Here is an 18,822-nt window from a genome sequence, read left to right as displayed (position 1 = left end):
CTCCCCCTCGACGATGATTCTTTTATGGCGCACATGGTGAATATTGTTTCGGGTAGACAAACGGCAGGCAGCTGTTTTCGACTGGATAGCCAGGACATCAATTTGAGGATAATCACGAGATCGACCACCATTGGTCAAGAAGAGAAATGTACGTGTTTTCCTTTGACAACTCAATCTTCATATAAGTGTTGACTGAATCGCAAAAGACCCGACATCCTCAGGGGCGCTGTTGCGTCTGGGTGTGAAGTCGTAAAGCTTCAATGTGACATTGCTATTGTATAAGTATCGTTATGAGATCGGCATGGGCGCAGTGTGGTGCACCCGGGATTGACGCATTACTGGGATATCTTATCTGACTATCTACGAATTTAACGACTTGAACGGATTGACTGACTCTACCTACGCCTCATCACTGCGTCGCTTACACTCCGACAGCGTGACTGAATACCCTGGCGGCAAGCTGGCTCAGCAGCCTCGCCCTGTCACCTTGCGGTAATTCCTGTTCACCACAGCGTTAGGTACTGTCGGCACACTGCACGTTGATATTTACCTGGAAAACCGAGTAGACGCTCTTGCCCTTGGCGTCTCTCACAGCGCCGAGCCTGTTGCCGGCGACTGCACCCGCCACTGCGCCGGGTACGTTGGCGACGATGAAGCCCAAGGCGCCGCCGCTTGCGCCGCCAATCATGCTCCAGAACCTGCTGGTCGGCCTGTTCGAGCCATCCTCCGCCATGCCCTCGTCGCGCATCATCTCCTCAAAGACATCCTCAAACTGCGCATCCTCGGTGCGCTGCCTATCCTCGGCATCCGCGGCGCCACCGCCGCTCTGGTTCTTGAAGAAGTTCCACGCCCATGACGGGAAACTGCCACCAGCCCCGGCCGCGCCGCCAGGGAATGCGCCAGGGATCTCTTCGTCTGGGTCGCCGAACGGGTCGTCTGAGCTGCGGCCGGGTTCGGTTGATGGTGCGCCACCGAACAGCTTGCGCTGCGCATCGTAGTCACGGCGGCGCGTGGGGTCTGAGAGAGTGTAGTAGGCGTCGTTGACGAGCTGGAACTTGCGCGTGCGCTCTGCACGGTCTGGGGATTCTGACGCGACCCTATCGGGATGCGTCTTCAGTGCCGCTCTAGGTTCCTTGATCAGTATGTGCACATTAATGGCATGTTTGCTGCGACAGGACACACTTTTTATATGCATTGCGAATCTGCTCTGTGGTTGCAGTATCCGATACTTCTAGGATTGCGTCTAGTTGTCACTGTGTAAGCGCCTCACGTTCCTCGCATGGCGGTCTTGGCAACTCACAATAATTAGGCGGTGGTCCCGACATGTTCGTTCTGGCTTATGGGAAATGAGGGTGCGTTGATGAGCAAGCCTTGCGAACCAAGATGAATTAGATCTGCTTTGGATTACCGTTACTTGTGACAGTGAAGACTGCCATGACGTCGGGACGAGGAACGTCATGTGTGGCGGTGCGGCAGCAGGGAAATGGTGCGCCACCTGTCCTCTTCGCGTGCTCTCACTTGACATCCTGCACACCCTACACCCAAACCCAAGACGACACTTGAGCTGATTTGATGACTGTTGCAATTGACATACACAGAAAATGCGACATTACTCAAAAAAGCTTGAGATTATGATTAAATATATGTCTATGTGAGTCTTCTCTTGCTTGCTTGAGTTACAAATGCCCATGGGATGTGTGTGTACACCAATGTCCAGAACACTTCCTCCATGCGTGGGTTATGTAGATGACACCCACAATCGCTATGCCCATGTATCATATGACCGGTGATCCCAGTGACCAGAGGGATATCTTGTGCGCGAACGCAAATTCCAAACCCCAACTCCTATAATGCCCCGTCGAGGTCGCATTAGACCTTCCCATGATTAAGTTTGTTGTTCTGGGCTCCCCCTCTACTCGCCAGCCCTGGAAAATTTTATCCTGGCAAATCCTCTAAATAGTCCTTGGCCCTGTTGATGGCGTCCTCGGCGACGTTTCTTGCTTCGATATTTCGCCCAGTCCGTTTGTAGTGGTCGGCCAGCACCCACATATCCCTGACGACTCTCAAGTTGTTGCTAGCTCCATGGGCTGTCTCGCGGCTCATGATAGCATGCTTCAGATTCTGTTCGGCAACGTCCCAGTCGGACCGATCCTGGTGTACGCGAGCGAGCATCTTGCGTGCATAGGCGTGGAAGCGTGCGTTGAGTCTCGGGTCGGAGCCAGCCCCTTCGGTGTGACTGAGGAGCTGGAGTGCGAGCTGCTCGGCTTGAGGCTTGTCGCCCAAGTCCATCTGTGTAAACTCGAGCGTCAGTGCTTCGACACGCAGGCAGTTGGCTGTGGGAACGTCGCCAGTGGCCTGGTATATATTGCTGAGGTTCCGAAGCGCGGCTGTCAGTAGCTCGCGCCGTTGCTTCAAATCACTGTCCTTCCGTAGCTGCGTCCGACCGTCCCAGATCAGCTGCTCATACAGCCAGAGGTGCTGAGGCGCGAGCGACCCGACCTGCTCGCCGAGTATGTGTACGTTGCGCAGCCATGCTTGGTGTAAGAGATGGCGTATGTACTGTCGCCCTTGGTCAGTGGAGTAATCGCACTGCCGTAGCTGCACCAGAATCTGCAGGAGGGGATGCTGCGTGGGAAGCTGCCGGTGCGCTAGCACTGTCGCGTGCTCCAAAAACATGCTTAGAAGTTGAATGTGGCCCCTGTCTACCATGTCATAGATGGTGTCAAGCATGTGCCAGACGAGGTCGGGATGGTCATCGGTCAGGACATATTCGAGGACGTAGAACCCCTTGCGCGCGGCCATGCCGGCCAGGTCACCTCGCTCGTGCTTCCAAAGATCAAAGACAAGCTCAAAGGTGCGGTACATGGTCCGGCTGTCCTGTATGGGGGGCTGGTTTGGGTTGGCCAGATAGTCCGACATGGGGTCCGACGAGAGTCCGTGGTTTTCCAGTTTGGCTTGGCTCCAGCTCCACACGTTGCCCAGGACTATCTCGAGTCCCGTGTAGGGGCCCTGCCGAGAGACCTGGAGCGGGAGAGAGAGCGCGGTGTTTTGCTTGGTCCGGTCAGGGGTGCGAACGACCTCCTCGACGCCAGCGTCATCTTGGTCGGTTGACTGCTCCGCAAAGGATTCCGGGGTGGACACTGAGGTATTCAGTGAAGAATTGATGGGCGTAGACTTTCGATAGGTTCGCTTCCTAATGTTCCATTTCTTGAGGCGCTTTTTGTACATTTGTTCCCTTTATGCTCCATCAGTCGACATGTCCATTGGCACAGCAATACGCACCCCTTTTTCGAGAGGAGGGTAGACCCACGTGGCAGCAAAGCCGTGTTTGGACTCGAGAATGGCCATGGTCTCGCTCAACTTGCGGTTGTCCTGGATATACAGTTTCTGGATCAGTTCCCGCTTGGCTTCCCATTCGGCCTCGGTGTGTTCCTTGGAACTCGGCTTTTCGACGACCGGCGGCGTGACGCCTGCCAGGCGAGGTGCCAGAACGGGGAGCGACATGGCGGGCTGGCTTGTATCTCCCATCTCCCACGGCACCTGGCTCTTGGACCTCTGGACGATATGCCAACGCCCCTAACGGTATCCTTGTGCAGGTGTGCGGCGGACGGGTAGAGCTACCTCGTACGGTCCGCACGAGAACCAGCTGATCATCAGAGCAATCTTCAGGCGATGTCAGTGCTGCTATCATGGTCGCTCGAAGGAAATATATGTACAATAGGAACCTTGCAGAGAGGACTCTGCGAGTGCCCAAGCATGATTGGAGGTCACGCACAAGCAACCTTGGAGCCCATATGCGGAACCAGGGTCAAAGCCCGCAGTTATACTTTACACGGCCGCTGTGCCATTTCTGGATCTCGAGCGACCCTTCATGCGTCGGCGAAGACCGTTAGTTTGAGATTCACCGTTGAAACAGAGGCCCGGGTGATTGGGTAGTCAAGTTCCTCGCGTTTCGAGACAACAGCCCAATCAGAGGAGCGGGGAAGCCACCCGGAGCGGCAAGTGGATGGCCGCCTCTATGTACTGTGCCATGAGGCCCGAAGGGGCGGAAAGTGGAAACCGCCTGAGGTCGTTGGGGCGGGCTCCCAGGCGCAAGCAGGGCGGCGGAAAAGTGAAGGGACCTCGGAGGCTGTAGGACTGGACGTCGTTGTGCGGAACGCGCCAACGTGGTACTTGGTAGAGTTGGTGCCGTCGACGGAGTGTACTAGCTTGCTCCCCTAGCTGCACAGCCACCATAGTCCCAAACCCTATTTCGCGACGATCTGGCCTAGAACGGTCGTCGTCGGGTGATAATTGGGCGCTGGTGGGTAATATTAGCGAAAACTGTACTGGGACCCCAGTCTGCCAGTCCCGGGCCTTGGTTCGCAGCTCTCCAGGGGACTGGACATGGAGATCATCACCCCACGAGTGCCGTCGAGCGGTGTCCTAACAACAACAAGACACCGAACATTACGAATACATCGCAGCCTGACCCAGCCTTACGTGGGTGTCTCCAGTCGTCCATCCCGTAGACTTGTCGGACCGAACTTGTATGATGGGGCTTGGTAGCCTCGTAGTTCGTGCTAGTAGGCAGTGCAGTGGCGGCCCCGCGCAGGGTGCAGCCCTGTACAGAGTATGAGTAATCTATTAAATCCCCTGATCGGCACATTCGACTTGTATTGGCGCACTAATCAGTTAGTTGTTGTCAGTTGATGCTGAGACTTCGGATCCGCCTATCTGAGTACGTACGGATAGAGAATTTTTTTGTCGCGCATGGCTACTCTGTCTGCGCCATTGTTCTTGGTCCGCTTGGCACTTGGCAGTCACTGAGGCGGTTCCGCAACTTGCTCGACCTTAGTACTAATAATACCTAAGGTACTTAAGTATTTACTGCCTGCACCGCGTTGACCCATGGCCGTTGAGCGACTGAACGCGCTTCGTCTTGAATAGCGGGCTCGGACAACATGGCCCATCCGTATCAAAAGGTCCCCTGTCGTCACGGCACGTCCTCATGAGACAGACTCCCTTTGGGTTAAAGCAATGTAGATCCGCTAGAGTTGATGCCTGATCGTCGTGTGAAGTCATGGTGGCTTGCGAGTCGCACCGTCGCATCGAGGCGAGCCGCATTGCCGCATCGACTCCAACTTGAATGCCGACGGGGAGAGCAAGTCGGCTTCGTTCCCCAAGCTGAAAAATGCCAGGTCAATAGTACGCCATGTGGCCGTAAATTTTCCTGCCTACTGCGAGCCATCCGTGCACTAGTTACGCCATGCCCCTGAAATAATCGGGGTAATACATACGGCTACTCCGTGGCACCGTGTTCGCCGTCGTCATATACTTGCGGCGTCTATTATTATTATCGGGTGCCCACCATAATCATTACGGCGTAATAATGGCATCTATCATGTCTAATGGCCTGCAAACTCGTATCCGTAAAACAGTGCAATGAGGGACAAGCGCACGAACACAGCTGTGCCCCCTATTCGCCAGGCTCGTCGCCGATCTTCTGGAGCTTGCCCATCTCCCGCTTGGCCCCAGCCTCTCCGATCAATCTGAGCCTGTCTACGCGCACGGTCTCGGCCTCCCCATCGCCTCTCTGCACGTAGACGATGACTGTGTTGGTCTTTTGGAACTTGACAAACCGCAAAGGAATGTTGGCAGTGCCATTGGCGTTCCAGTCATTCGGGCCAAGCTCGATAGCCTGTGTTGGTTCCGAATCGTCGGCCTCGCTGAAATCCATGTTCTGCGGTCGGTTGATGAATAGGCGCACGACGCCAGGCCGGGCCGGGGCGTCGTCGCCTTCTGCAGGTAGCGACGTGATCTAAAATGTATATCAGAAACGCATGCCAAGCAAACCAGTCGCGGTCGACGTACTTGTAATGTGTGGAGTTTGACGGTGGACTGGAAGGGGATGTAGAGCAGAAGCTGGTCATCGGCGCCGCTCTGCACATAGTCCCTCGACGTGCTCGCCTTTTCGAAGCCAGTGGGCTTCTGGGTCTCGAACAGAGTCTTCACCGTACCAGCATCTTCGTCCGCGTTGAGAATCTCGCAATTCCTGACCTCGACCTCATCTGTAATCTCCCTGTAGCCTCGAGGTACATCGGCACCAAGCCATTGGCCACCACTGCCACTGCCACCACTGCCACTGGCCTCCCCCATGGACTCAACTTCCGAGAGCAGCTTCTGTACAATGTTCTTCAACTTAGTCGGGTCTGCCCCTTGGACCGTATCTTCGACCTTGCCACCCCGGAAGACGAGGAATGTTGGCAAAGCGGTCACATGGTATTGGGCGGAGATGTCGCTGTTGTTCTCGGTATTGACCTTGGCAAAGGCGAGGGCGCCAGGACGGGAGAGCGATTTGGCGAGAGATTCGTAAACGGGCGCAATCTGCTTGCATGGGGCGCACCAGTCGGCATAGACTAGATTGAGCGTCAGCCATCCATTCCAAACCGGCTTTCGACGATGCTCCTCCTGGGCGAGCGGGAAGCTGAGGGGCGCCTGGTGGTTTCCTCACTCACAGTCAGCAACGACAAGCGTTGAGCTTCGGAGCAAGTCCTTGAACTGCTGCGACGAGGTGATCTCTGTTGGTCCCTGTGCCATTGTGACGGAGTACCTTGACTGGAGCAAATGTTCCACGAGCAAACGATCTGCAACTGCCAAAAGATGCAGCTCGCGACTGGCGCGAGTGCGGGGCAGACACCTGCTTACTAAGGTGAGGTAAGGTGCCTTATCGATTAGCCGGGTAGTATCGCTGTACTGGGGCTGACATCATTGCAGCCCGTACTCTCTCGCTCAAAAATTAAGCTTGATTTGTTACTCCTCCATTTTTCAAACAGGTTGAGGCAGGACGAGGTTTTAGTAGCTTGAAGTAATACGCAGAAGTAGTCCTTAAAGTAATGGAAGCTTTAAGAATATGCATTGCGGATATCGCATTCAGTTCGACTTGCGATGGGTCCAACATGCGACCTAAGTAAGTACGTAAAGTAACAGGCCCCGCCGCTCCGAGTCCTAATTAGATCGTGGGCGGCGCTCCGGGGTCCGGATAACCCACCTTCAACCACCAGCCTTCAAGGCCAGCCTCCAGTCGGCTACTATCATAATTACATGTACTTATACGGAGTACCCAGCGAACGTTGACGATAGCTGTAGGCTGCCTGCTGCCTGGCGGCTGGACTCAATCGGTGCACTCCAGTTGGTCAACGGCGGAATGGCCTACATCAGGAAGGACCAGCCTGGCACTCAAGTTCCGCCACCGCCCTTTCTTGCAGCAATCTCCATGCTATTGCGGCTTTTCTCATCTTGGGGGAAGGTGCCGCAAGGGTTGCGGCCTGACAACCTACGCCAAAACCTCCACGGGACCTACAGAATTAGGAAATTGTGACTGGCTGACCACCATCGAGCCGGAAGATAAGTATATGGCAAGACCAGAATGCCATATCCGGGCCAGAATAGGAGACTTATCATAGAGAGACGAGGCTGAAGCCAGGTCAAACAACAGTCGGGTGAAGTTGCCGCGAGGCTGATACACAAGGTATCGTACTATCTGAGCAGGTGAAGTGGCTGGCGTCGATTACCATTGCAGCATTCACATGTTTGGCAAGGTGAGGTATGTAGTAGGTACCTTGCATGCCCTCTTTAGCACTAATAGCAGGTGGCGGGTTGAACAACACTTCCGTCAATGCCTCCTGCCGAGCTGCCGCCTCAGTTAACTGGACAAAGTGCAGCCTACAACTGGGAAATTCAATCATCAACCATTCCACTACCCATAATCTCATACAAAGGGAACATCACATATGATATCCGACCTTGTCAGCTTTTATGAGCAGCGTCCTATCTTGTATTATCGCCTACTTTAGTCCCGAGTCCGTTCACGTTACACGACCCGACGACTTCAGGCGCCAACGCACGCCAACCTGAGGCTGTTGTGAGAGAAAGCAAACCAACAATCCCGGGGCTCCGGATCAACACTCTATATCTTTCTTACCGTCATGCCGTTATGACAAGCTCCTGAAACCGACCTCGCTTTCCTGGCTCTTCCCTTTATTTCTGCGCGGTGCTTGAGTGGGCCTGTAGTCTCGAGCATCATTGCCGGGTCATATTGAGGCGCAACTACCACGAACATCTGCAGTCAAAGAACGATGCCTCCTGGACGACACGCGGCATCCAGGGCAAGCTCGTCAAACAACGGAGACGCGAAGGCGCCGCAGAAGCGCGAGCCTTCCAGAGCAAGCTCGTCAAACAATGGAGACCCCAAGGCGCCCCAGAGACGCCAGCCTTCCAGGTCACGGAACGCGGCAAGGTCCGAACCGTTGTCCATCTTGGAATCGTCGCGGATGTCTAGACTACAGCCCGCCCCGATACCACGTATCAACCCATGGTTGCAAGGTCTAAAGTTGGGCGCGAAAGTTGAACCGTCACAGCCAATCCCAGCTCATCTGGAAGAAGAGTCACCATTGCCGTCCGCATCCCGGAAGAGGAGTCGACCAGCAACCTCAAAAAAAAGGTCGGAGAAGGGTGAACCGAGCGTAGCCAGTGGCAGTCCAGAAGGTACTGCCAATGTCCCAGAGTGCCCAAACGCTCCAAGGTCCACGTCAAGGTCTCCGACCGACATCCTGCGACATCACTCACGCAGTCCAACGTTGTCGCAAACTACAACAGCAGAGCCTGTGTCATTGGAGGAAATCAACAGATCGACGCGATCCCCGTCTACGAGCTCGGAGGCTTCGCGCTCAGCTTTGATAGCAGCAGCTTCGCGCGCCGAGTCAAAGTGAGTTATGGCGCGTACTCGAAACTGGCCATGGCATTGACAATAGAGAAGTCTTTTCGCGAATCCGATAGGTGCTGATGTGCTCGTGTGCGCCGGCAACTGGTCCTGGAAAGTTCATCGCAACATCTTGGTCAGAGAGTCTGACTGGTTCAAAGACAACCTACCGAAACTCCAAAAGGTAACTAGCTCAGTGCAGCAACTACAGAAACAAACTGACGTGACCACTTCAGGGCGAAGACCTCATCAAAATTTCGTTTGAGTGTGCGCCGGAGACTCTCGGGTACTGCATCAGATTCATGTACATGCAAAGTCAGTACTGCAAAGCTTGTGGCCTCGGGTGACCCATGTTAACTTATCGCTGCAGAGGTAGAGGGGCTACTGGAAGCGAAGCCCTTCGACGTAAGCCATCTGCCGCGATGTGTCTTGTGCTATTGCGCCGCCCTCTACTTCCGAACCAAGGGCATGATACCTCCAATATTGGGTATTGTGGACGCTACTGCGAAAGATCTCTGCGAAGACCTGAGCGGATTGCACCTGAATAACAATGGAGTATCAACGACGGCGCTACCTTTAAACGAGACTCACCTTCTCGATGCGCTTGACCTGATATACAGTCAAGAGAACCAAGTCATCATGGAACCCATGCGGATTGCCATGGTGGCGGTACTGGATGCGACGCTGTTCTTTCAGCTTCACCGGGATGCATTCATGGAGAAGCTGAGAGCATATCCCTGGATTTCACGAATGCAAACAGACTATGCGGAATTCCGTCGTCAAACTGGGTTCAGCCGTCAGGGCTTGCTTATTCCCAGTGGCGAGGCATTGGACACGATACTTGCCCATCCAGACCTAAAGCACACCGCTAATATCGAGATTTAGCAGGTCCCGAGGCCACAGACATATTGGCACCTTACCCGATCCTTCTTAAGCTCTCCGGAGTCATCTCGGGCTGTTGCGCAAAACCTGCGTCGGCCGAGCTCCCAGGCCACAGCAGGAGGTGGACGAGGTGATGGTCGACGGGTTACCTTCGACCTTGGACGCCACTCCGTGGCCTAGGGTGGCGTTTTCGTGCGGGTTTCCAGCAGGCGGACTGTCTCATTTGATCCATGGTCAGAGATCGTCTCGTAGAGGACATCAAGGACAAGTGCACACTATAGTCTCTCTCGCTCTCACCCGAGATAGTCACTAGCACGCAAAGCACGAGGACCTGGCGACTATACAGCGGAGCCCCGAGCGTTCGAGCGTGGATGGAAGGAATCCATGGGTATCTCATTACGGAGACAAGCGGCATTTGACTAGAGCGTTTTGGTTCCTAGGATTTGGATTATTAGAGATACCAAAGTTGCAGTCAGCGAAGACCGGTCTGAAAGATATTATGTGATCGAGTCTCGCGCGAAGCTCAGTTGCTGGCGCAGCGTACAACTAGAAAAGCGAACGAAGCGGATGTGTTGTAATTCATGTTCAACAAGCCCCAGCTATTCCAACTGAAATCAAACAAAAAACTGCATTGCTTTCATTATTCATAATCGTGCAAATAAAAAATCAGTATCTCCTATATCGGTCATCGTATGAATCATAATAATGATCGTGGCTCCTCTCTCTCTCCCTCTCCCTCTCTGTATCAGTGATGTGAATTCGGGTCTCGTCTTCAATCATCCGCCGTGGAGGCTCCTCGCGGTACTCGATTCTTTGTGGCGCATGTCGTCTAGGCGCATCCACGTAGCGGAACGTCTCGTACTGCGGTTCCTCGCGAACGGGGTATGGGACTGGAACAAAGCGATCGCGCTCAATGTACACCTCTCGCTCAAAGGATTCCCGTCTGTCGCGCGACCTGGATTTGGAGCGCGACTTCTTCTTCTTTGGCTTGCGCACCGGCGTCGGGTCAATGTCGACAGAAATGACATCTATGGGATCCGGCGTAGGCTCCCTCGGGGGCGGAGGGGGAGGAGGTGGTGGCTCTGGGATGCATGGCTCTGGTTCCGGGACTGGGAGAGCAGGAGGAGGCGGTGGTGGAGGGGGAGGTGTTGGCTCGCGAGGCGGTGGTGGTGGCAGAGGCTCGTAGTAGACCGGAGGTGGAGGAGGTGGTGGGACGAAGCGAGTGACCGATTTGCGCACAACGGCGACGTCGGGTTCTGGGTGACCCAAGTAGAGTCGCTTCTTCGTGCCGTGACGCTCGCGAAGGGCTGAAGATGGTTAGTCTTTGGAGCGAAGCCGGCGATGAGTGCGCAAGTATGTACTAACCCATGATGAGATGCTCAGCGACCTTTCACAGGTTTGGTGGGCGATGGCGGTTTTGACCTCGCGTGTGGCTCAGTCGTTTCTAACAATCGGAGCAGACAAGCTGATGGAATCAGATGCGAGAGTATTTACGCGCCAGAACTTTGAGAATCAGGAGGTAGACCGGAGCGGTTGCTTGGTATTATGGCATGGTCACGACGACCTCAAGGTGGGGGGTGGTATGACGTTGTGCTTGACGTTGGGCACATGCATGATTTCCAAGATTTGCATCGCAGATATTGGTGATGGAAAGCTACCACTTTAGTTAGCGAGGTTGGCGTTTTCCTGCTAGTGCAGTATTTCACAGCCTCCTGCGAGCAGGGGAATGCCCTGTAGATTGGGTTTTTGTCCACAATTGGACAGGAAGTGACCAAAGCACGGATACGTAGAGCAATGTTGTCTCCTAATTATGATACATTACTTTTGGTACACGGCCTGAAGCTTTGATAGACATGAATCCGTGCGCCATTCAGTGCCCGGATCTCGTCAGTCTCTAATTATGCCCGTGCTATACCAGTCTCGGATGTACGATTCCACCACATTCGGAGCTGCTGCTCATGCCTCGAATCTTACTCCGTACTCCGTACATATTAGTCCTTCGGCGGCTAAATGTAATCCAAGGGGCATAATGCTTGCGGCAGCAGGGGCCTCGATAACCATCTGGTGGGGTGCAGATGCAGCCTCCATTGCGATCGCTGTTCTTGCCTGTGGGCAGATGCAATGTCAAGTTTCAGCATTGCAGCAAATCCAGGTACACACACGCAGCTGCAGCACCGACGGCGCTGATACGGGGTTGATATCCAGTTTCAGCTGTAGATCGTAAGGAGTACGCGCCAAATAAATATTACCCACGACATCTCTATCACGGCCCCATGCCTCGCGAGATGGCGTTTGTATCGTCGTGAGTGATGATTGTGGAGAGCATTCCACACCGCTTGTCCAGGGCTCGTTATTGATTATCAGTAGTTCCTGGACTTACAGGGGAATACCTGTTACGGTCAAACGGTTGGTTGAAGTGAGACAGCACAATGGCTGGCACGGGCTGGTTTACATTAACTGCATCCGAAGAAGAATGTCTAAGCGCGAGTTATATCGGCGGTTAGGAGGAATCCATCGAACGTTGACTGAAGTTACTGAGCCGCCCCTATGTCACTGTCAATTTTGGGCGACCCTAATCTCACCTTCCAAGTTAGCTCATGCAGGATGCTTCAACGGGCTATGTGATCGACTGCGTTCGTGTTATTGACGGCCTCGGAAGCTGGGCTGGCAATGTACCTGAGGTAAGGTGGTCTAATTAGAATGCCAGGAAGTGTCCCTCCTAGGCTTCTATCACAGCAGTTGATGTTGCCTACTATGTAATTAGTAAGCTTGAAAATGCAGCGCAAAGAAAAGAGAATTGCTCTGGACAATGTTATCTAGCGGGTCTTGTTAAATACCAGGTAATTACTTACTAAAGTAATTAACCTGCTTTTTGACCACGACTGGACCCGACAAAACCACCTTGGGAAAAGGACTGTAAAGTCCAGGCTGTTGACTCGCTGATTCGCGCGCTGGAAATTTGTATGGGGCACCAGCGCTCCGGCAGATGGCTCAGATGATGCGGCCTGGCCCATCCACTCTAATTAGGTCCATCCTGACTCCTGCAATCCAGGATATCACTCTTCCCCCTGATCCTAGCCCGAAGCATTGCCAATCCCAGTCTGGTCTGGGCACCGTCTTGTCTATCTGCTGGTCATCGGACTCTGGCTAAGACTGGCTCTGCACAACCGCACGCGGGAACTAATTACTCAGGTCGACACATCTCGACGACTAGCCCGCGCAACGTCTTTCCTCGTCGACTTGGGACCTCGCTCACGGCGTCAAAAGCTTGCTTTCATTGTCTGCTGTATCAAGACCTGCTCGTTGCTTGGGTCTCTGCCGGCTCGACCCCACTGACAAGGGGTGACGGTCCCCAACCAGGGACAGGCTACAGCACCACCTGAGATATCCATATTTCGTTCTCTCCTATTCGATGCCGCCAACGACCCGGAGTACAGGGACCGGCAAGCCACTCATCACAGCCTCCAGTGATCTCTGGAGAGGCTGATCGAAGATGCCATCGCATCTTCTAACTTCAACCTCGCCTCGCAATGCGTCGAATCCGTATCCGAATAGCAGTAGCCAACCCAGCTTCCTCAACGACAGCCCTACCGTCGTCCGCTCGGTGAACACTACAGCCTCGACTTCGAATGCAGAGCTCCCCTCCCCGGCTTTTCCAGCACAACAGTAAGCATTGCACATTTTCTTGTCCTCCTGCCACAAGGCGCGTGTATGTCCGAGGTCCTGCGCCGGATGCGTTTCACATGGGTTCGCGCTTGACATACCCCGTCTTTTCTGCTTTACTCCCATTGCGCACTCCGTACCCCGTATCCAGTTGCTATATGCAAGCTGCTCTGGTCTTCCGGATCGTTGCTCACATTCATGCCGCACGGTCCCGTTGTGCAGGCGCTCCTGTCGTGTGACATCTGTACCCTCCTATTGTCAGTTAGTGGCATCTTACTCACCCACCCGTCATTGCAGAAGATATCCACAACGGTCGACACCTAGTCCTTTGGCAACAGGCAGCCCCCGAAGCGTGACGTCGCCGACGAGTCTGAGCCCAGTATATGACAATAACTCACCTCGCGCTCCTTACGTACGAGCCGTGAGCTCGCCCATGAAGAGAGAACCACAATCGCCAGCTGCCAGGCAGACCACGTTCTACAGCGACTCTTCCACCGCACCCAGCCCTGAGTCGAGTCCTAGGTTAGTCGCTACATCATATTTGACATTGGCATATTGTATCTGACCGAGTTCTCGCAGACTACCGCCATCCACTCATCCCGATGATTCCCCCGCCTCGACCAGCCACTTGAGTTCGACTTCGAAATCACAGGCTAGACCTGTCAAGCCGGCAATGGCTGGTCCAGTCGCCGCAACGAAGAGTGCATTGGACGCGGAACTGACCCGGAAGAACTCGATCGATTCTGCTATTTCGGCAATATCGTCGCAAGCTCCGTCAACACAGAATGGGGGACAGGATGCGTCGTATGCGTCTTCGGACGTGGCTGCTCTTGTGACCAAGGCTGGGAGTGCCGAGGCGGTCATACAAAGTCTCTTGAAGGACAAGCACTCGCAAGCTCAACAGAACAGCCAGCTCTGGCGACTTGTGGATAAGCAAAGAGCCATGATCCTTGGCCTGAATAAGGACCTCGAACGTGCCCTCAAGGAAAAGGAAAGATACAGGGCCAAATTGAAGCAAGCCTTGTCGGGCCCAGCACCAGCAGGAGCCGATATGGGACGACAAGATTCGCAGATTCTATCTGGCCCCAGCTTACCACAAATCGATGTCAAACGGGCCACGGAGGTGTTCAACAACCAAACGGAATCCCCAACGACAGACTCGCCAATTCAGAATATGTCTCCTATCAACACTGTCCTTGCGCCGTACCCAACATCACCTCCACTGGGCGGATTCACGACGGACATGATTATGGCGGAGCCAGCCGAGGCGATGCCAATCCCTCAGGAGCACGCTTACGGCCAATATGATCCCGACGCTGATGAGAGAGCGGCCGAGCAAATACGCAAGCAAAAAGCCGAACAGCAACAGCCCCATGGGCTGCACTACACGAGCGCTCTACCACCATCTCGTGGACTGCCGCCAGATCCACCGAGGGGCCCGCCACCGAACCCGCCCAACCGATCACCTCCCAGTGTGTCTGTAGTGGGAGCAACACCACAAGTGGATGAGGGTATCTCGAGTTTCCCGGTTCCACCTAGAAAAGCGCCGCCCGCACCCTTACAGCTACAGCAGCATATCGCCCACGAGAACGCAATCGACGATGACACAGACTCGGATCTCGACGACATTCTCGAAGTGGGCGAACTAGGCCAGAAACGAGGCCGCAGGCGAACACGCGCAGAAGATGACAGGGACCGGGAGATACGTGCCTGGAAAGAAGCCGAGGCGAGAAGCGCATCAAAGAAGAGCAGCACAAGCAAGCCCGCGTCGCCTGTCGAGCCATCGCCCCCTATTGTTCCCGGAGCGCCTCATATCATCACACAAGAAGCTGGCACCGCATCCCTTGACGCGGTCTTATCAGGGAGCGAGCATAGTAGGGAGCTCATGATGCCGCCTCTTATGAGCCCAGGGCTTCCCGCGAGCCCGAGACCCGGTGCAACGGCCAAGGGGTCTACTCTTCAGTCGCCGCCTCTATCGCCACGGACAATGGGCAACTACCCAGCAGCGCCGCTGTCGCCACGACCACCGCGAGCACCGATACCGCTCCCACCAAACACGCCTCTTGCGACACCCGCGGCCGGCCATGGGGACACCGTGACCAAGGGACCAAAGCCCGTTGCGGCTCTTTCGAGAGAGACAGGGCCCTCAACGAACTCGACCAGGAGTCGCGACAGTCCAGTCGAAAGAACACAAATATATAAAGGACTGACAACTGAAGAATATCCCGATCTTCTGTTGCCGCCCAATGCTCTTCCCTCTATCACTATGCAAGTGGCGTCGTCGCGGATGAAACCATCGCGCGCCAGTCTCATGTCCTTGACGCAGCTAGAAGAGGATCCCGTCTTTACTTTGGCCATCATCTCGAGATCGGACGGCGGCGAATTGTGGCGCGTCGAGAAAGACTCGGCTTCGCTACTCAAGCTCGACAGCAGACTCAAGCAATGTGCTGCGTTTACTGCCGTCACTCCTGACCGGTCGCTCTTTGTCGGCCATGCGCCCGCAAAGGTGGACGCGCGCCGGGCGGCACTGGACCACTACATGGATGAAGTACTCAATACCCCCTTTGACCTTGCTACAGCACTGGACTTGTGCAAGTACATATCGACAAATACGCTGCCACCCAACACCGACGAGATGGGCGGCTCTGTAAATGGCAGTGTCGAAGGAAGTTCTCATATGATTGGGCCCGATGGGCGACCAATCCGCAGCGGTTACCTGACCAAGCGCGGGAAGAACTTTGGCGGCTGGAAGTCGAGGTTCTTTCTACTTGACGGGCCTCTACTCAAGTACTATGAAACGCCCGGCGGCGCCCACCTTGGCACAATCAAGCTTCAGGGCGCGCAGATTGGCAAGCAGCAAAATCAAGGTGGCGAAAGCCAGTCGCCCAGTCAGAGCGGAAACGCTGAGGATTCGGAGAGTCAATATCGGCATGCCTTCCTCATTCTGGAGCCTAAGAAGAAGGACTCGAATACGCACGTCAAGCACGTGTTGTGTGCAGAAAACGACCGCGAGCGCGACTTGTGGGTTGATGCCTTACTACAATGGATCGACTTTGGTCGCGACGACGATGACGGCCACGATAAGAAATCGAACGGGGCCTCAAAATCTTCTTCGGGACGGCAAGGAAACAAGAGCAAGAAGGGAAGCGGTAGCCAGGCCAAATCGAACCACCATGCGGCTGACTCAGATGCCCTCGTGGGGGTGCGATATGACGCAGTTCAGCCTGGAGATGCACCCTCGAATAGTTTGGCAGGCCGCCTCAAGCCGTCGGCCGGTCCTGGTGAAAGCTCGCAGCTGGCAGGCGACACGATGAGCTCTCAGGTCAAGATCATCTCTGGACCAAAAGACCCACAGCCAATATCAGACACAGCTGCATGGGGCAACAAATCCGGCCTGACTGCCCCTACGTACGAGGAGAAGAAGGCTCGAAAGCGTAGTTTCTTTGGCTTTGGGCCCAAGATGCGCTCTAACTCGGACGGGCAGGATTCGATCCCAGGCGTGGGCGACCTTCACAGCTCGACACCGCCATCAGGGCATTATCATGCCCAGACGCCAGTCCGCCACGTCTTTGGCGCGCAGTTGGCCGAAGCGGTTCGGTTTTGCCCGCCGTCCGATGTGAATGTACCGCTACCGTCTGTCGTCTACCGTTGTATCCAGTACCTCGATGCCAAGGACGCCGTGCTGGAAGAGGGTATCTTCCGACTGAGCGGATCTAATTTGGTGATCCGTCAGCTTCACGAGCGCTTCAATACGGAAGGCGACATTAACCTGCTCACGGACGAGCAGTTTTACGACATCCACGCCATAGCATCCTTGCTAAAACTATACCTGCGAGAACTCCCAACATCGATCTTGACAAGCAATCTTGCGCCGGAATTCGAGCAGACAAACGCCATCCCTGATCGTGCACAGAAGTTGGGTGCCCTGCGGGAGTTGGCGCAGATGCTTCCCCTTCCCAACGCGACTCTACTCAAGTACCTTTTGGCTTTCCTCATCAAAATCATCAACAATTCCGACGTCAACAGAATGACGGCGCGTAATGTGGGCATTGTGTTCTCGCCAACCTTGAACGTACCAGCACCTGTTTTTGCGACCATGATGCAGCACTACGAAGCCGTGTTTGGCATTCCGCCTGAGCAGTACGAGCTGCCAAACTCAGGGTCGGAGCCGAGTAGCCAGGATACCTCGTCACGTTTCGAGCCACCAGCTCTCGCGAGACCATCGACGTCATCTGGCACGCCTTCGCCCCATCGCCAGCCACGCATTGATCACACACGCGACTATCAAAGGTCAACGCCGACCCCGCCACTGTCGAGCCTGAACCCAGCCCGCGAGTCGCCGACGCCTCCTCTCAGTCAAGGCCACAGCTATGAGCAGAGGTACCACGCCCAGCAGCAAGACCCTGGGCTACGGGCTCCTCGCGGCGGGTACGACGCAATGTACGGCGCGCCTCCCCAGTCAGCTACACACAGTGCCTTCCCGCCCCGGAACCAGTCTGCAGCTTATGACCGTGTGCAATACCATCAGCAACCGTACCCAGAGAACAGCTCAAAACTGGCCGTGCAAGATCAGACACACGGTGTTGGGAACCGCGGCCGACGCGAGAGTGCCATGTACATGGGTCTCCAAAATCAAAGCTCCAGAGGCTACCTTCGCGAAACTCCACGACAGTGAGGGTTCCTGCTGGGCGCTCTCCATTACATGGCCACCAATCTTTTGCTTTGCACATTTCTGTTTGCTCTTGTTTTTGCCATATTATAACATCATGATACCACTTCTTGCTTCATGATACCAATTTTTTTTTTACGTTTCATCTTCGTCGCATTGATGGAGTCTGCGAGGGCAGTTTGACATGAAGATATGGCTTGTTTTAGGAATACTATCTGGAGTACATGCCCAGGAGTTGGAGGCAATGGTTGTCGAGATAGCTCGATCACATTCTGGACATAATTTCAATTTCCATAAACCTCTCTTGTCCTGATGTCGGTGTCGTGATATGAGCGAGCGGTACTTGGACCAAGGGACAGCGACCATGTAAGGTAGTGCAATGCACAAGGACAACGTTACTGAACCCCTGAAGCTTGATTCTGGTGTCACCGAAGCAAGCACACGAAGACTCCGGAAGGGTTCCAAAACAGGCGAGGTGTCCAGCATTCCAGTATCAGGGCAGATCGTACGCACATCTTCACGCTACTTATCGACCCTCGGGTGACACAAAGTTTCTGCTATACACTGCCGTGAGGGAGTAACCACTAATAGCGACTGCGCGTAACGTCGCACTTGATCTCACAATACTGAGAGGTAGATGAGTAAATAGTGCCAACTTCAACAAGTCGAGGTCCGCAACTTGCAAGCATGACATGGAGTCCATCAGCAGGGCTTCTGAAAACACTGCTAGTACCGAAACCCCGAGAGGTGGTTGCCAACTTAGCGGCCTAAGCCTACCTATCTTACCTGGTAAAGTAAAATCTAAGCTGCAATCATACAGTGGCTTCAGTTAGTCCTTAAGTCATGAACCTGATTCAGTATCATGGCG

General features: G+C 54.5%; 6 protein-coding genes across 6 annotated transcripts; 2 read left to right on the top strand and 4 right to left on the bottom strand.

The window, feature by feature from the left end:
• Nucleotides 1-166: 166 nt before the first annotated feature.
• On the bottom strand, nucleotides 167-1,630 carry F5Z01DRAFT_446857 (uncharacterized protein). The gene is made up of 4 exons (XM_046259808.1): nucleotides 1,301-1,630; nucleotides 1,183-1,243; nucleotides 551-1,124; nucleotides 167-499 (listed from the first exon to the last, which is right to left on the bottom strand). The coding sequence occupies exons 1-4, from the start codon at nucleotides 1,323-1,325 to the stop codon at nucleotides 422-424; spliced, it is 738 nt and encodes a 245-aa protein (XP_046120943.1). The 5' UTR covers nucleotides 1,326-1,630; the 3' UTR covers nucleotides 167-421.
• A 305-nt stretch (nucleotides 1,631-1,935) lies between these two features.
• F5Z01DRAFT_617339 (Clr5 domain-containing protein) lies at nucleotides 1,936-3,504 on the bottom strand (the record flags this gene model as incomplete). The annotated part of the gene is made up of 2 exons (XM_046260971.1): nucleotides 1,936-3,235; nucleotides 3,311-3,504. 2 exons carry the CDS (start codon nucleotides 3,502-3,504, stop codon nucleotides 1,936-1,938), a joined length of 1,494 nt encoding a protein of 497 aa, XP_046120942.1.
• A 1,840-nt stretch (nucleotides 3,505-5,344) lies between these two features.
• Nucleotides 5,345-6,678, bottom strand: F5Z01DRAFT_447026 (PITH domain-containing protein). The gene is made up of 3 exons (XM_046259809.1): nucleotides 6,498-6,678; nucleotides 5,854-6,398; nucleotides 5,345-5,800 (listed from the first exon to the last, which is right to left on the bottom strand). The coding sequence occupies exons 1-3, from the start codon at nucleotides 6,577-6,579 to the stop codon at nucleotides 5,459-5,461; spliced, it is 969 nt and encodes a 322-aa protein (XP_046120941.1). The 5' UTR covers nucleotides 6,580-6,678; the 3' UTR covers nucleotides 5,345-5,458.
• A 1,114-nt stretch (nucleotides 6,679-7,792) lies between these two features.
• On the top strand, nucleotides 7,793-9,696 carry F5Z01DRAFT_447565 (uncharacterized protein). Its single transcript, XM_046259815.1, has 4 exons — nucleotides 7,793-8,746; nucleotides 8,798-8,924; nucleotides 8,977-9,055; nucleotides 9,111-9,696. The coding sequence occupies exons 1-4, from the start codon at nucleotides 8,118-8,120 to the stop codon at nucleotides 9,623-9,625; spliced, it is 1,350 nt and encodes a 449-aa protein (XP_046120940.1). The 5' UTR covers nucleotides 7,793-8,117; the 3' UTR covers nucleotides 9,626-9,696.
• Nucleotides 9,697-10,288: 592 nt separating this feature from the next.
• On the bottom strand, nucleotides 10,289-11,710 carry F5Z01DRAFT_671463 (uncharacterized protein; the record flags this gene model as incomplete). The annotated part of the gene is made up of 2 exons (XM_046264700.1): nucleotides 10,289-10,929; nucleotides 11,611-11,710. The coding sequence occupies 2 exons, from the start codon at nucleotides 11,708-11,710 to the stop codon at nucleotides 10,289-10,291; spliced, it is 741 nt and encodes a 246-aa protein (XP_046120939.1).
• A 1,773-nt stretch (nucleotides 11,711-13,483) lies between these two features.
• F5Z01DRAFT_633789 (uncharacterized protein) lies at nucleotides 13,484-17,960 on the top strand (the record flags this gene model as incomplete). The annotated part of the gene is made up of 3 exons (XM_046261987.1): nucleotides 13,484-13,542; nucleotides 13,583-13,807; nucleotides 13,865-17,960. The coding sequence occupies 3 exons, from the start codon at nucleotides 13,484-13,486 to the stop codon at nucleotides 17,958-17,960; spliced, it is 4,380 nt and encodes a 1,459-aa protein (XP_046120938.1).
• Between the last annotated feature and the right edge of the window lie 862 nt (nucleotides 17,961-18,822).

Source organism: Emericellopsis atlantica, assembly GCF_019669845.1.
Source record: "Emericellopsis atlantica unplaced genomic scaffold F5Z01scaffold_5, whole genome shotgun sequence".
NCBI classification, from domain to species: Eukaryota; Fungi; Ascomycota; class Sordariomycetes; order Hypocreales; family Bionectriaceae; genus Emericellopsis; species Emericellopsis atlantica.
The sequence above is the reverse complement of the archived record's forward strand: the minus strand, read 5'-3'. Positions and strand labels throughout refer to the sequence as shown.

Coding starts and splice junctions, on each gene's coding strand:
- F5Z01DRAFT_447026 (XM_046259809.1), bottom strand. CDS start 6,579: ATGGCACAGGGACCAACAGAGATCACCTCGTCGCAGCAGTTCAAGGAC. Junction 6,399..6,497: donor AACGCTTGTCGTTGCTGACT/GTGAGTGAGGAA, acceptor CGCTCAATCTAG/TCTATGCCGACTGGTGCGCC. Junction 5,801..5,853: donor TCAAACTCCACACATTACAA/GTACGTCGACCG, acceptor TATACATTTTAG/ATCACGTCGCTACCTGCAGA.
- F5Z01DRAFT_446857 (XM_046259808.1), bottom strand. CDS start 1,325: ATGTCGGGACCACCGCCTAATTATT. Junction 1,125..1,182: donor ATTCGCAATGCATATAAAAA/GTGTGTCCTGTC, acceptor CAAGGAACCTAG/AGCGGCACTGAAGACGCATC. Junction 500..550: donor GCGTCTACTCGGTTTTCCAG/GTAAATATCAAC, acceptor TGTGGTGAACAG/GAATTACCGCAAGGTGACAG.
- F5Z01DRAFT_447565 (XM_046259815.1), top strand. CDS start 8,118: ATGCCTCCTGGACGACACGCGGCATCCAGGGCAAGCTCGTCAAACAAC. Junction 8,747..8,797: donor GCTTCGCGCGCCGAGTCAAA/GTGAGTTATGGC, acceptor ACAATAGAGAAG/TCTTTTCGCGAATCCGATAG. Junction 8,925..8,976: donor ACCTACCGAAACTCCAAAAG/GTAACTAGCTCA, acceptor TGACCACTTCAG/GGCGAAGACCTCATCAAAAT.